General features: G+C 44.9%; 1 protein-coding gene across 1 annotated transcript in view; it reads left to right on the top strand.

Moving 5' to 3' along the window:
- The window catches only part of LOC111150692 (family with sequence similarity 129 member A), a 164,775-nt gene extending 155,641 nt beyond the window's left edge, over positions 1 to 9,134 (top strand). Inside the window, exons 15-17 of the mRNA XM_022508239.1 lie at positions 1,966 to 2,073; positions 6,023 to 6,134; positions 7,787 to 9,134. Coding sequence (XP_022363947.1) covers positions 1,966 to 2,073; positions 6,023 to 6,134; positions 7,787 to 8,931 — 1,365 coding nt within the window. The 3' untranslated portion in view covers positions 8,932 to 9,134. The remainder of the gene's footprint in view (positions 1 to 1,965; positions 2,074 to 6,022; positions 6,135 to 7,786) is intronic.
- Positions 9,135 to 13,685: the final 4,551 nt, after the last annotated feature.

Here is a 13,685-nt window from a genome sequence, read left to right as displayed (position 1 = left end):
ACCTGTTCTTGATAGAATGATTGCACTTGATATTTATTGGCTGTCCACTCTAAGCAAAGCGATGTGATAGGTATTACAGAAAATGTAAAAATAGGCAAGGTACAGCTTCCTTCTTCAAAGAGTTCACAATATAGTAAAACCCATATAAATTAGCCAACATTTTTTAGAAAAATCAAAATCTCCTGGCAATGGAAATACGAGAGAGAGAGAGAGAGAGAGAGAGAGAGAGAGACAGACCTGCCATATGAAATATTTGTTTGTTTGTTTTTAAAGATTCTATTTATTTATTTAACAGAGACAATGAGAGAGAGAACACAAGCAGGGGGAGTGGGAGAGGAAGAAGCAGGCTTCCCGCTGAGCAGGGAGACCAATGTGGGTCTTGATCCCAGGACCCTGAGACCATGACCCGAGCTGAAGGCAGACGCCCAAATGACTGAGCTACCCAGGCGTCCCTGAAATTGGTTTTGATGTGCTTACTGCTTAAGTATATATATCAAAATGGTTTTAATAATAGCAGTTTGCACATACATGATCTAGTTTTCAAGCTTTTTTGTTTTTAACCTATCCTGTTTTGTTTGATCCTCACAAGGACTTGTGAAATGATCAGAATATGTCTCCATTAAAAGATGAGGAAACTGACTCACTAAGAACTAGTGTGACTTACTTAAGCTCAACAGGCTAGTCAGTGGTGAGCCTAGAGCTAAAGCAATTCTTAAATTCAGTTCACTAATTTCTTAACTACCTATCCCCCTAAACAGTATCTTGGAGCAGAAGATCCCACAGAGCCTAGGAGGTGGCCCCTGAATTTTAGACCTAATCCTAATACCTCACAGGTAGTAGGAAACAGTGACAACTAAATTAATGAAATTAAAAGCAATATTTATGGGATGCCTCAGTTGGTTAAGCGTTTTCCTTTGGCTCAGGTCATGATCCCAGGGTCCTGGATTCGAATCCCACATCAGGTTCCTTGCTCACAGGAAGCCTGCTTCTCCCTCTGCCTGCTGCTCTCCCTGCTTGTGCTCTCTCTAGCTCTCTTTCTCTCACAAATAAATAAATGAAAGCTTTTTAAAAAATAAGAAAAGCAATATTTATTATGGGAACACAAGTAATAATGAACTTGCAATTGGAAAGAAAAGATAGTATCAATGTCAATTTCACTTCCAGTGTCAGGAAACTTCATATGTCCCTGGATAGTCCATTTCTTCTCTGGACACTTTGAGTTGCAAGAACATGCTTCCTAATGTGAACCCAAAGCTGTCACCACTGGTGATTCTAGTTCTATTCTCTCTGTTCGTGTCCCTCTCCCACATAGTGCCTTTGGTTGTTTGAATAGAGCTATAATTTTTGTCCAAAGTTATCAACTCCAGTATAAATGCCTTTGTCTCATTAACTATTCCATATTTGGCCTGACCATTCTGCTCACACGCCTGTGACTGTGTTCCATTGTATCTGTGACCCTTTTAAAGCGTCATCTAAAACCAAACTCTGGTTTCTAGGTTTGACTGTTTCATGCTAAACTTCCTCGGTTAACATGCCGCAATGTTAAAGTAGCTATGAGCCAGGCCCTCCCTTTCTTTGTGGAAATCATTACAACCCACTCATCCTGCTTTTTGGATGTAAAGTGAAAGAAATAGATGATCTCGGCTCCTACAGACCCACCCAGGACAGGGGTGATGACATACAAATTCACCCGCCATTTCTGTCCCCAACTTTTTTATAATGCAGAAGTTACTGTTTTGATCTTGCCTCAGTTTCCCTATCTATAAAAGGGAGGGTAAGATGGGTCTTTAATAGTCATACGCTCCACCCAAAGTAGGAGAGAATTGAGACCTTGGAAACACCGTCAGGGGCCTCAGAAATAGGGGGAAAAGGGAGACAAGTTGAGTGACTGAGTTTTTGTTTAAGCAAAAGTTAACAGATTGCAATGTTGCTATTCAGCATATGTTTCCGTCTCTGTATTGACAGCAATATGATTATGACAGCAGCACCATCCGGAAGACGATATTTCAAGAGGCACTGGTTCAAATCACACTTCCCACCGTGCAGAAGGCACTGGCATCCACGTGCAAACCAGTAAGAGGATGGATTACTCCAAAAAGCCGGCTTTTTTTGCTGTGAAGTCCGAGCACGGTCTTTTGCTAGGATGTGCTTGCAAACAGTAGACTAGACCAGGGTGGGGTCGGCACATTTTTTCTGCACATGGTCAGATAGTAAAGATTTGAGGCTTCGTGGGTCATACCGGTTTTGTTGCAACTACTCAGCTCTGCTAAGTGCAAGAGCAGACACAGGCAGTACGTTAACAATGGGCACTTCTGTGTTCCAATAAAACTTTATTTATAAAAGCAAACAGCTGCTGTATTGGCCAACACCTGGACTAGACAGACTCTCAAAGGTAATGATCTGACTTTGAGCCAAACGAAGGGTTGTCATAGAGCCCCTGAGGACACCAGGTGCTCCTCATCATAGTATGACTATTGGATACCACGTGTCCTCTGAAACTCGATCACTACATCCAGGAAAAGACCTTAAGTAACACAATTATAGAAGGATTTTTTTTTAATGTTTGTTTGGTGAAGCCAATGAAATGGAAACCATTTAAAGCTGCTACCAGTGACAGCTGTGATTATGAAAGTGTGACTTGATCTGCAGAGCAGCACCATGGGTGAGCCACCTGTGGAGGCAGTTTCAAGTCCTGGGTTCAAGTCCTGGCTCCTGCATGTATTGACTCTGGGGACTTGGACAAGTCACTTTTCCTCTTTCTTCAACCAGATTCCATCTTCTTGAAAATGAAGATGATATATTTCTCAGTACCTTTAAGATTGAGGAGAGTAAATTATTAATATTTGATGAGTGCTGACCATGTGTTAGACACCATGTTAAACACTTTGTGTAGATTATCTCAATAATCTCATGACAACTCTATGAGGAAGTACTATTTATATCCTCATTGTACAAATGGGGAAACTTGAGGATTAAGTAATGGGCCCAAAGTCATGGAGCTGGTAACCACCAGAGTTGGAACTGAGCTCACACTCGCTGATAACATGGTGTGCACTCAGTGCATGGTATATACTACTACTATTACTATTTCTGTATTTCAGAGATGATCTATGAGCCTGTATATTTTTAATGCCTTCTTCCTCTTGGAGCAAATCATAAAGAACTTATTAGAATTTAAAAAGGACTTTTGGGCAGTGTAGAGGGTCTCCAAGAATTGGAACATTAAAATCCCTTGAATAAGTTCTTTTACTGCAGAAATTTCTTTGGTTATTTTTATATTCTATAAATGCTTTTTTCTTTAGAGTCTTGGCATATCTAGTACCTGGCATTTATTTCTGGGAGTTTGATCAAACCACAGGAATAAAGAATCTGTCTATACGATGGTCCTTTGGCCATGTGTGGAAGGAAAAGTTTAGCCACCCAAAGGATGACTTAGTCTGCCTCTGGATGTGTCTGCTCACGGACATTCTCCTTAGGGTGTTTTTCAATCCCAAAGGCCTCAGAGCCACCTTCTCCCAGAAGAGGAAAAAGGCAAAGAAAGTCCCCCTTTCTTGTCTGTTCCCTTTTTCCAAGCATCAACAAAGTTGTACCCAATCTGTGCTCTTGTGATTTTTTAATCAAGAGAGATTGGTTTCCAAAGAAACTGAGACCCCAAGTTTTCAGTAATGAAGGATATGATTTCAGTGCCAAGAGATTTCTTAAAATCTGGATTTACAGAATGGGTAGTAACTAGGGGACTATCTGCTGCACTGAAGGATTCTTTATTTTACTAACATATGTTTTCCTTGGTTCTTTAAATCACAGCTTCCTAGATCTGCGGTACTCAGTCCAGTGTGTACATTGAAATTGCCTGGGGAGCTGTAAAAAAAAAAAAGAAAAGAAAAAGGAAAAAAATTCAGATACCCCAAGACCCGCCGTTAGGGATTCCAATTAAATTGCTCCAAGGTTTTAAACATATGTCACGGTTCAATCAGTTGATATAGAGGACCTATGTTATAAAGCTGGACATGTCACAGCAGTATAAACATCCCTAGAAAATTGTTCCTTTCCACATACTTACTTAGCTGTTGGAAATTTTTTAAAAGATTTATTTATTTATTTGAGAGAGAGAGAGAGAGAGAGAGAGAGTTGCAAGCAGAGGGGAGAGGCAGAGAGAGAGAGAGAGAAAATCTCAAGTGGACTCCGAGCTGAGTGGGAGCCAGACTCGGGACTCAAGCTCACGACCCTGAGATCAGGACCTGAGCCAAAACCAAGAGTTGGAAGCTTAACCGACTACGTCACCCAGGCGGCTCCAACTGTTTGAAATTTTAAAGGTCTACTTGTCAAACATGTATTGACTATGTATCAGATAAGATCCAGGCCAGCGTCCCTGCTGGTGGGAGTTCGTAGCCTACAGCAGCGGGCAGGCAGGGATGAGCACAGCCGTAGCTGAGGGGAAGCTCACATCTTTTCGATCCTTTGGCTTTGCTCTAGAATAGATCTAAAGGGACCCCATTATGGCCTGTTGCGATCTGGGCCAGGGCCCCCAAGTCCTAGCACTGAGTTGTCTATATTTGGTGACTTCTGATCTCCTGCTGAAAATCCTGTCCCTTCAGCCAAAAGGCCTCAAAGCCCTCTGCTAAGGCCCTGGCCACTGGGGCCCTTTGAGCACCATTAGCTATAAGGATTTTTGAGTTAATCACTGGCATGTGATTTGGTACATCTTGATCCCTTCTCTGTCCTCATACCGATAACTGGAATGTGATTTGGTACAGTCTGATCCCTCCCTTGACCCCAAGCCATCTGGAAACCCTTGGAGAGCGGGGGCGGGGGGGGGGGGGGGCGGCTGTTAAAGAATAACGCACCTGGCCTGGGTTGCCTTGGAGCGAATAAGTGACTGTCAGGGCCAGCTGGCAGGAAAGAGGAGAATGTTCCTGAAGAGTTCTTGATGGGAGTCTCCATACCCGGAAAGGGTCCCCTTCTAATACAGTTAAACAGACATCTAGTCCAGGACCCAGCAATTTCACTTCTAGGTATACAACAAAGATTAAAAAAAAAAAAAAAAAGTCCTTAAATCCAAAAAATTCATGCACAGGAATGTTTAAAGCAATTATATTCATAACATCTCAAAAATGAACAAATTTGAACACCATCGATAGGAGGATAGCTGAATAATTGTAGTTTATCCATATAATGAATGCTTTTTATCAACAAAAGGGAACGAGTTACTGATACACGTGGCAACACGGATGAATCTCAAAACCAAAACACACAAGAATATGTGATTCAATTTACATAAACTTCAAAATTAGAAAAACTAGGGACACCAGGGTGGCTCAGTCAGTTAACTGTCTGTCTTTGCCTCCGGTCGTGATCTCAGGGTTGGGAGATGGAGCCCTGTGTCCGGCTCAGTGCTGGGCATGGAGCCTGCTTCAGATTCTCTCCCTCCCCCTCCACCCCTTCCCCTACCACACGTGTTCTTTCTCAATCTAAAAAAAAAAAAAAAAAAAATTAGAAAGACAAATCTGTTGTGGCAGATATCAGAGTGGTGCTTATCTCTTGTTGGGGGTGTAGACTGGAAAAAGGCACAGGGTGCTGGAAATAATCTCTATCTTGATCTGGGTTGTGGTTCCACGGGTATAGTTATACACCTAAAACCACTGAGATGTACTTGTAAAATGTGTATTTTACTGTGTGTAACTTATACCTTGGTAGAGTACTATTGGAGTTTAAAGGGGGGAAAAAAGGAAGAAGGAAACATTTGGATTGTGATGGAAAAAAAGGAGGCCTTGAGACCCACGGGCTCAGAGACAGGGCCTTGAGATGATTAAAATCTGTATCGTCTACACCCCTGAAGTACAGAGCGTGTGCACAGTACGGGACATCGAGCCTTGGTGGTTGGGGAGAGGGAAGGGGATGACCAGTGACTGAGTGCCCCACACTCCAAGGAAGGGATCTTGAGGGTGATTCATGCTCCCTGTACCTCCTCTACAAACTGGCGTCGCATGCCTTGTCCTCTGTCTTCCTCTCTCTCGCCCTCCAGGAGCTCCAGAAATTCGAGCAGTTCATTTTTGCAGATCACACCAATATGATTCATGTGGAAAATGTCTATGAGGAGATTTTACATCAGAGCCTCCTTGATGAAACTCTGAAAGGTGAGGAAGATTTCCTTGGTCCTGGAGGGAACAGTAGATACAAGGGAGGACCCCTTCAAGGGGACCCAGAGAGGCCAGCTATGTTTCTCAACAGGTGTGAAAGGGGAATAGGAAATCACTACTGGTTTCTTGGGAAGACAGAGAAGAAAGGAGAGGAAAAAGAGGGGGACACCAGCCTTGACCGAGAGTCATGATCTGACACAGGCTATGTTGGCTCATTCAGTATTATTCCTTTGAATTACAAATGAGAACTCTGGGAGACACAAATTTTAAGCTTCATTTTTCACAGAAAACTGAGGTTTGTGGAGATTAAGGCTGGACTCTCTCATGAGCAGCTGTCTTCCTCCAGCTGCTCCAGACAGAACAAAGGAAAACAGGTGCTTTTAGCCATAGACTCCCAACCCCTCCCTGGGGCAGGAGGAGGTGACTCCAGGAGCACGGGTTGCCAGCTGCCTCCTCAGCACATTCTTCACGTCCTGTCAGCTGGACAGAAGCAGATACAGGGCGCCGACACAGTTCTCTGTGAACCTTGTTGGGACTCCAGCACCCCCAGCACCCCCTGTCCTGCGGAGTTAGGCCTTGCTTGTGATAGGACCGTGGACAGGACAACTTTGGTAGAAATATGCTGGACAAGGCTATTCCCCAAAACCGTAGGCCTGAAACGTGTCTGGTCTCCATGGCGAAGGTGTTAGGATCAACAAAAACCCTCCACAAAGAAAACAGGCAAAGCATGAGCCCCAGTAGCTAATCCAACGAGATGAGAAATGTAAAGACGTCAGCCCAGCGTCTGACAGGAAGGGTTCCCTCAAGCCCACTGCCATTCCATCATGGCACCTTTCCGCCAGTTAGGAAAAGGCTCCCTTTCTCCAGACACCTGACTGTGGTCCGTCCAAAAACATTGCTGTGATATACCAATTTTATCAGAGTAGGATGTTCTACTGCTTGTTCCCGGAAATTTCTGCCAAATACACAGATCTATGCTCTCTCTGACGTGAGGGGGCGCCCCCTTGGATATGATACCATTGGGCACCGCACAGCCTGCACAGCTATCGTGGAGGCCTGTGGTCAAAAATGTCGGCTGCTATCGTTGTCATCGTTGTCTTGAGTCCTCTCAAGTTTTCTGAGACTGAGCTAGAAGCACGTAGGTCTTCATTCTAGACACTACAGGTCAACAAGGCTCTCTCTGCATGCTTGGTACTGAGTACCCAGCACACATTCGAGACGGGACTACGAGAAGCAGCAGAGAGATGTAGGCCTGCCCCTGCAGCGGGGCCTCTGTGGCTGATACAGACAATACTATTCTAGGTTGCGAGCTCCTTGAAAGCAAAAGCCCTATTTTATTCATCTTTGGATTCTCAGAGCCTGTCCCATAGCGGTTGCCCAGTTTGCACCCATGAATGAGGGAAGGAGTGAATGAATGAACACGGCAGAGGTCCAGAGTAGAAAACGAGTTTGTGGGCTTTGATCATGAAGGAAGGAGACCGGGAAGGAGGGCGGGGGCGGGGGGGGGGGTATCAGCTGGAATTTGACATTGAGAAATGTGGGTAGTTAGAAAAAGCTGGGAAGGGAGTTTGGCTTCTGGATAACATCGGAAAGTGTGGGTGGCCGGGGCAGAGGGTCAATGTCATGTTCTGTTTTCTGGTCTCTCCCAGTGATAAAGGAAGCTGCTCTCCTGAAGAAACACAACTTATTTGAAGACAACATGGCCTTGCCCAGTGAAAGTGTGTCCAGCTTAACTGATCTAAAAACCCCCTCAGGGTCAAACCAGGCCAGCCCTGCCAGGAGAGCCTCGGCCATTCTGCCAGGAGTTTCACAGAGCGAGACACTGAGTAACGAAGTGTTCCAAGAGTCAGGGGAGAAGAAGCAGCCTGGGGTCCCTAGTCCGTTGGCCAAAGGAGAAAGTCTGTCCTTCCCTGTCCCCACCCCTCCCCCAGATGGCACCAGACAGGGGACTCCAAGTACGGATGACCCTGTTGTGGCTCTTGTGACTACAGAGGACACGGCAGGAGCCCTGGGCACATCCTCGTCAGAGCTGGAGTTTGGAGGGTCTCCTGAGGACGGAGAACCCACCCACAAAAAGCCAGAAGCCAGCTCTGACTTGGGCTCCTTAAAGGAGCTCAGAAATTTGTTGACGGTGACCATTGAAGTGCCAGTGGAATCGGCCACCCTCGAGATTGAGAATGCTTCCCATGAAGAGACCCGTGCTCCCCCAGAAATTGAAAAATTAGAGGAAACAACCCAGATCGACACGGAGGCCGATCAAGCAGCTGCCTCCAGTCAAGACAGCTGTGAAGGGAGCGAAATCAGTGAGAGGGAGGCCCATTATCCCCCTCCGGAGGCGGAGGCAGAGGCTGGCAGGGTGGAGTTGGGAGGGTTGCTGGGGGCTCAGTTGGCCTGTGAAGGGCTCACTGAGGGCGCCAGCAGCACAGGCCCCCCAGAGCCGCAAGCAGAGGCCAGGGAGCCCACTGAGAGGGAGCTCACAGCGGGGGCTTCCAGACCGGATGCCCAGGAAGGAGAAGGGGTCAAGGCCATGGTGGAGGGTGAGGCCAGGCCACAAGAAGGTTGCATTTCCAGTGCTCACCACACCTGCCTCCATGAGAGCCAGGGTTCAGCGGAAGAAGCCCTGGGAGGGACCAGCAGCCTGGCCCAGACTACCGCTGCCGGTGCGGATACAGAGAAGGTTAAGCCTGCTGGTGTTCACGAGTGCCAGTGGGTAGTGGAGAATGCTCCAAACTTTGATCTGCTCGGTTCACAAGAGGCGGGGGAGAGTACCCTAGGGCAGGCCTCCGAAGAGTGAAAGGGACAATTTGGCATAAGTATTTCTTTGCACAAACTCAGCCAAAGGTTAATAGGTATGGGTATGCTTAGGGGTTGCACACAAGCTGTTACCGAAAAAAAAAAAATTTAAGTACTTCCTTAACATGTGTAATGAAACCAGAGGAAGTGCACACGGGCCATGCACACTGAGGCAGACCTTTGTGAACTGAACTGCTCTACAGTGATTTACAGCTTCAGCATTTTGATGGGACGTGTTTGGGGTGAGAGGCAGCTGAGGGTGTCGGAGGGAGGCAGTGGTGTTCCAGTGAAGACGAAGAAAACAGTAGGTGCACAGTTTCCAATACACTGCACGTTTTCCTCTAATGTACTTCGAGGCTTTTTAATTTTGGGTAAGAATGCAAAGGTGTATTGGAAATCCGGCTTCACCAACCACTAGCAACCTCGCTGGCTCTGAAGGGCTCAGCATCCATCCACAGCCAGACTGCGGGCAGGGGTCGCTGGAAAAGAAGGGCAGCGCCTGAGAGATTATGCCCGAGACAGCCCTGGGAAAGCGGAGCAACAGTGGAGGAAGGTTGTGGTCTGTGGGGCTGTCTGAGCCTGTTACTAATTCTGCTATCAATTTCTTGTTAATTAATCACGTTGATTCTTATTAATTAATCACCTTTTGGGGAAATTCAGATGTGGCAAGGAAATTTCCTTGGCGTGTTTAAGCCTGAAAGCATTCCAGACTAGACTTCGACTGGGCGGACAGGCCTTAGCTAATGGTTGAGTGTAAAAGACTACAGGTTAAACAAGCATTATTCGAGTACCTGCTGTATGCCACGGGCTGTGCTGGGCATAGTGACAACAGCAACAACAACAACGAAGGAGAAAGGGGAGGAGGAGAAGGAGGAGGAAGGGGAGGAAGAGGAGGAGAATAAAAGATAAAGTGCTTTGTCTGTCCTAAATTAAAAGACCTACAGGAATTTAAAGGAAAAAATATGCCAATTTTCAAACCATGACAAGTTTGTCTATCCGTTGAAATGGTCCTGATTCATTCCCAGAAGGGGAATAAAGTGAATAAATGGTAAAGAAAGAAAGAGGAAAAAAAGAGGAAGAAAGAAAGGAAGGAAGGAAGAGAGAAAGGAAGGAAGAAAGAAGAAAATGAAAAGCCCAGATGTACATCGTCAAGTTCCAATCAAGTTTCAAAGATGTCACCAAAAGTGGAAATCATTTGTTTGGTCATTCAGTAAGTTAACTGAGCCCCTATGATGTTCCAGGTGCTACAGATACTGTAGTGAAAAAGACTCTGTTCCTCTCTCCTGGAATTTACACTTCCATGGAAATAGACACAAATACATCTCCTCAATGGATAGTGACCTAGAAATGTTAATGTTAGAGAACTTACTTGCAGAAGATCAAAAAGCTGTGTTCTGTTATCCTTCCAAAAAATACTGTATCATTTCCTAGAAGTTTAGTCCCTGGTGGTACCTCTTGAGATTTCCTTCCACAAATTTTAATATCAGATCCCAACATACTGTCCTAAAAGCTTGTTTTGATCATCCTCAGCAAGTTTATATCAGCTGTTTAGAGAATTTTCCCCACAGTTTAACTCTTCCAGCAGGAATTAAAATCTTCCTCTGTCCAACTCCCCATGAAGAATTTCTAGGTGATAGGGGCACCTGGGTGGCTCAGTGGGTTAAGCCTCTGCCTTCAGCTTAGGTCACGATCTCAGGGTCCTGGGATCGAGCCCTGCATTGGGATCTCTGCTTGGCGGGGAGCCTGCTTCCCCCTCTCTCTCTGTCTACTGCTCTGCCTACTTGTGATCGCTCTCTGTGTCAGATAAATAAACAAATAAATCTTTAAAAAAAAAAAAGGAATTTCTAGGTGATAAAGAATGAATAATAATCAGTATCATTATAGTCTCATATTGAATCACATCTATGAAGGGTCTCCTTAGAAAGAAAGAAGGTAGAGACCCCTCCTCCCTGGTCCCTGCAGTACCCAGTGCTCACTCTTACCTTGCACTGAGCTCAAAGTACTGAAATTGTGTCTACTTCCCATCTCTTCTGGGGCTTCTCTCTTCAAGGACAGAGACTGGGGTTTATTAATCATGTGTGCTTCCTGCTAGAGATACACAGCCTTGAGTAATGGCTCCCTGCCTTCTCAAGTCATTTTCATGTCCCTAGTGCCTTGCACAAGAACCAGCTGGTGTCGAGCTGCTCAAGACACGTGAGACCCGCTTACCCCGCTACGCTACTGTGCTGGGGCTATTTGGGGCTTGCTGTCAGGCAGGGAGACATTTTTAATTGGGCTTTCTGCCCTTGGGGAGCCTTCCCTTAGGTCAAGTCCAAAGTCCAAGAGGCAGACAGCCAGATGGTCAGATGCGTTGCCCAGTAAGTCTGGGAGCCAAAGGAGGAGTGCGCAGCCTCACCAAGGACTGCCCTTCTCTTCAGGAGAATGTCAGCGAGCAAGGAGGTCCCAGCCTTGCTCCAGCCCATGCTGGAGCTTCCCAGGTTCCTTCCTTTGCTCCCCTCAGGGCTTCTCGGACCCCTTGGAAAATTAAGAAATTTTTCCAACCCTGAAAGAAAGCAGATCTGCATTGGATGGATGACTGTCAGTGCCCTCCCTTTACCCATCCCATGGGCCAGAGGGCACTGGGCACTACATGGTAGGACATACTTGAGAACACAAAGAATTTTTCTGTACGTATTTCACAAAAGACAAGTTCACTAGACTAAGTGGGATGATTGTGCCATCTAAAGATGGAACAGGAAAATAAAGTTCATTAAAAATATTTCTTATTCATTTTAACATGCTGAATGAAGTAACTTCACATTACTATGAGTTTGTCTCATTTTTAATAGACTTGTATATGTTGCTTCAGTGGCTTCCAGGTTAGAGCAAGGTTATTATAATTTAATTGATCAGCATGCAGATCTCCTGCGGCTGCTCTGGGGAATCTCTCCTCCAGGCAAATCCATTAGAAATGCATAAAGCCTCAGGACATGGTTTTTGGGAAAAATTCCATGACTTCAAACGAGTCATGTTACTATTGACCTTTAACAAAGAGAATATTTGCCTTGAAAAAAAATTATCTTGTCATTTTTTTTCCTTTGCAACTTAGAGTGGAGATGGTGGTGCTTTGAATCCCGCAGAGAAAACTCTTTAAAAAAAAAAAAAAAAAAGAGGTATTTTGGACACCACAAGGGTAAGATTCCAATCTGTCCAAAAGCTTTTATAAAGAGTCTGCCTGTGAAAAACTGCAGGTCCCTGGGCCTGATCTTCTACATTTTATTGCAAAGTTTCTCGAGTCTGGTTTTGTAACCCTCCAGACTGGAGTCTGTGATTTCCAAGGGTTTCACAGTTCTGCCAGATGAGTGAATTTCACTCTTTATCAAAAGTGCTAGGTGCTGTATGCTCCATAGCAGTTTTAATCTGGGGAAGGGAAGGACATCACTGACTAAAACGATCAGGTTCACTAGGTTAAAAAGTTGGCTATATGTGTCTTCATACTTTAGTATAAGTAAGCGGGTTTGGGGACTTGCCTTCTGAAGTCTGGAACTTCAAGAAAAAAAATCTACACTGTGGATGGGTTTTTCTGGTCACTATATAAAGCAAATAGACTTAAAGCACTTTGTAACCACATATTTACTCTGCCAAGTGCCTATATTCCAATAAAATGTTCATCCTTGAAGAGTTGTCCAGATGTCATATTTATTTAGAATGGGGGTGGTTTCATCTTTCAAGCCAATGTCATACTTGAGCTGGGAGGAACGGCCCTCAGAAAGGTGAGTCACTGTTGTTGCACTATGGAACTTTCAATTTTCTTTTGTCAGAAGGGAGTCCACAGAGAAGTCACTTAATTGTCAGATGTGATTATGCTTTGAAAATTATGCTTAATTCTATAAGAATTGGAATATGTCTATATTTATGGGCAATTACTCTTGGCACAATTGAACTACTTTTTAAACAAGTTTATCTTCAATGGGTAACACTAAGCAAAACATTCCTTCTTTCTATGATCATAAATAAAACAATATTACTCACCAATAGCCACAGTTGTTCATTCCTCTGTGAATTCATTCATCCAAAAAATAATGATTGCCTATCTATTATATGCAGGCACTCTAGTGGGTACTGGAGAAGCAGAGGTGAATAAGGTGGATATGGTCCCTGACATCGGCAAACTCAAATTCTCATGGTAGACAAGGCCAGGGAGAGCCTAGAATGGGTATTTGCTAACTTGTTTGGCATGCAACTTGTCTATAACAGTTTTAACTCTTCCTAAGCCAACAGCTCCAGCCAGGAAAGGAAGAAACATTGGAGAAATCAAGCCTCGCAGGGATGGGGACACTGGGTGTGGCAAAGACTCTACCACTCCGTCTCCTTCCATACCAATCTCCCAACATGCAAGAATCATTCCCAGAGTGGCTCCTCCAGAACTTCTATTTAGGGCCAAGGATCAGAATGGAATTGGGGGTACTAATTCCCATTGGAGAGTCCATTAATTTGAAATGTCTTCTACATAGCTTTTTCTTAGGTTATATGTTTATTTATGTGATTTGGGTGGAACTCATGGACGTCTTGGGAGGAGTCCATTAAATAAAGCTCTTCTGTCAGCTGGGCTTGGAACCACTCCTATTTGAACACCTCTCAACCTTTGCTGTAGTCTTCCCTTTTCCAAGAACTTCTGACCCTCCTTTCTCAATCTGGCCAATTCCCACTTTCCCTGTAAGAGTCAGGGCAAGTCTGGACAAACCTTCCCTTCCCAATAACACTTTGCTGAGCTGT

Source organism: Enhydra lutris, unplaced genomic scaffold, assembly GCF_002288905.1.
Source record: "Enhydra lutris kenyoni isolate GAN:26980312 unplaced genomic scaffold, ASM228890v2 scaffoldscaffold24, whole genome shotgun sequence".
Classification (NCBI taxonomy): domain Eukaryota; kingdom Metazoa; phylum Chordata; class Mammalia; order Carnivora; family Mustelidae; genus Enhydra; species Enhydra lutris.
Note: the sequence above shows the minus strand (reverse complement) of the source record. Positions and strands in the feature narration are given on the sequence as shown.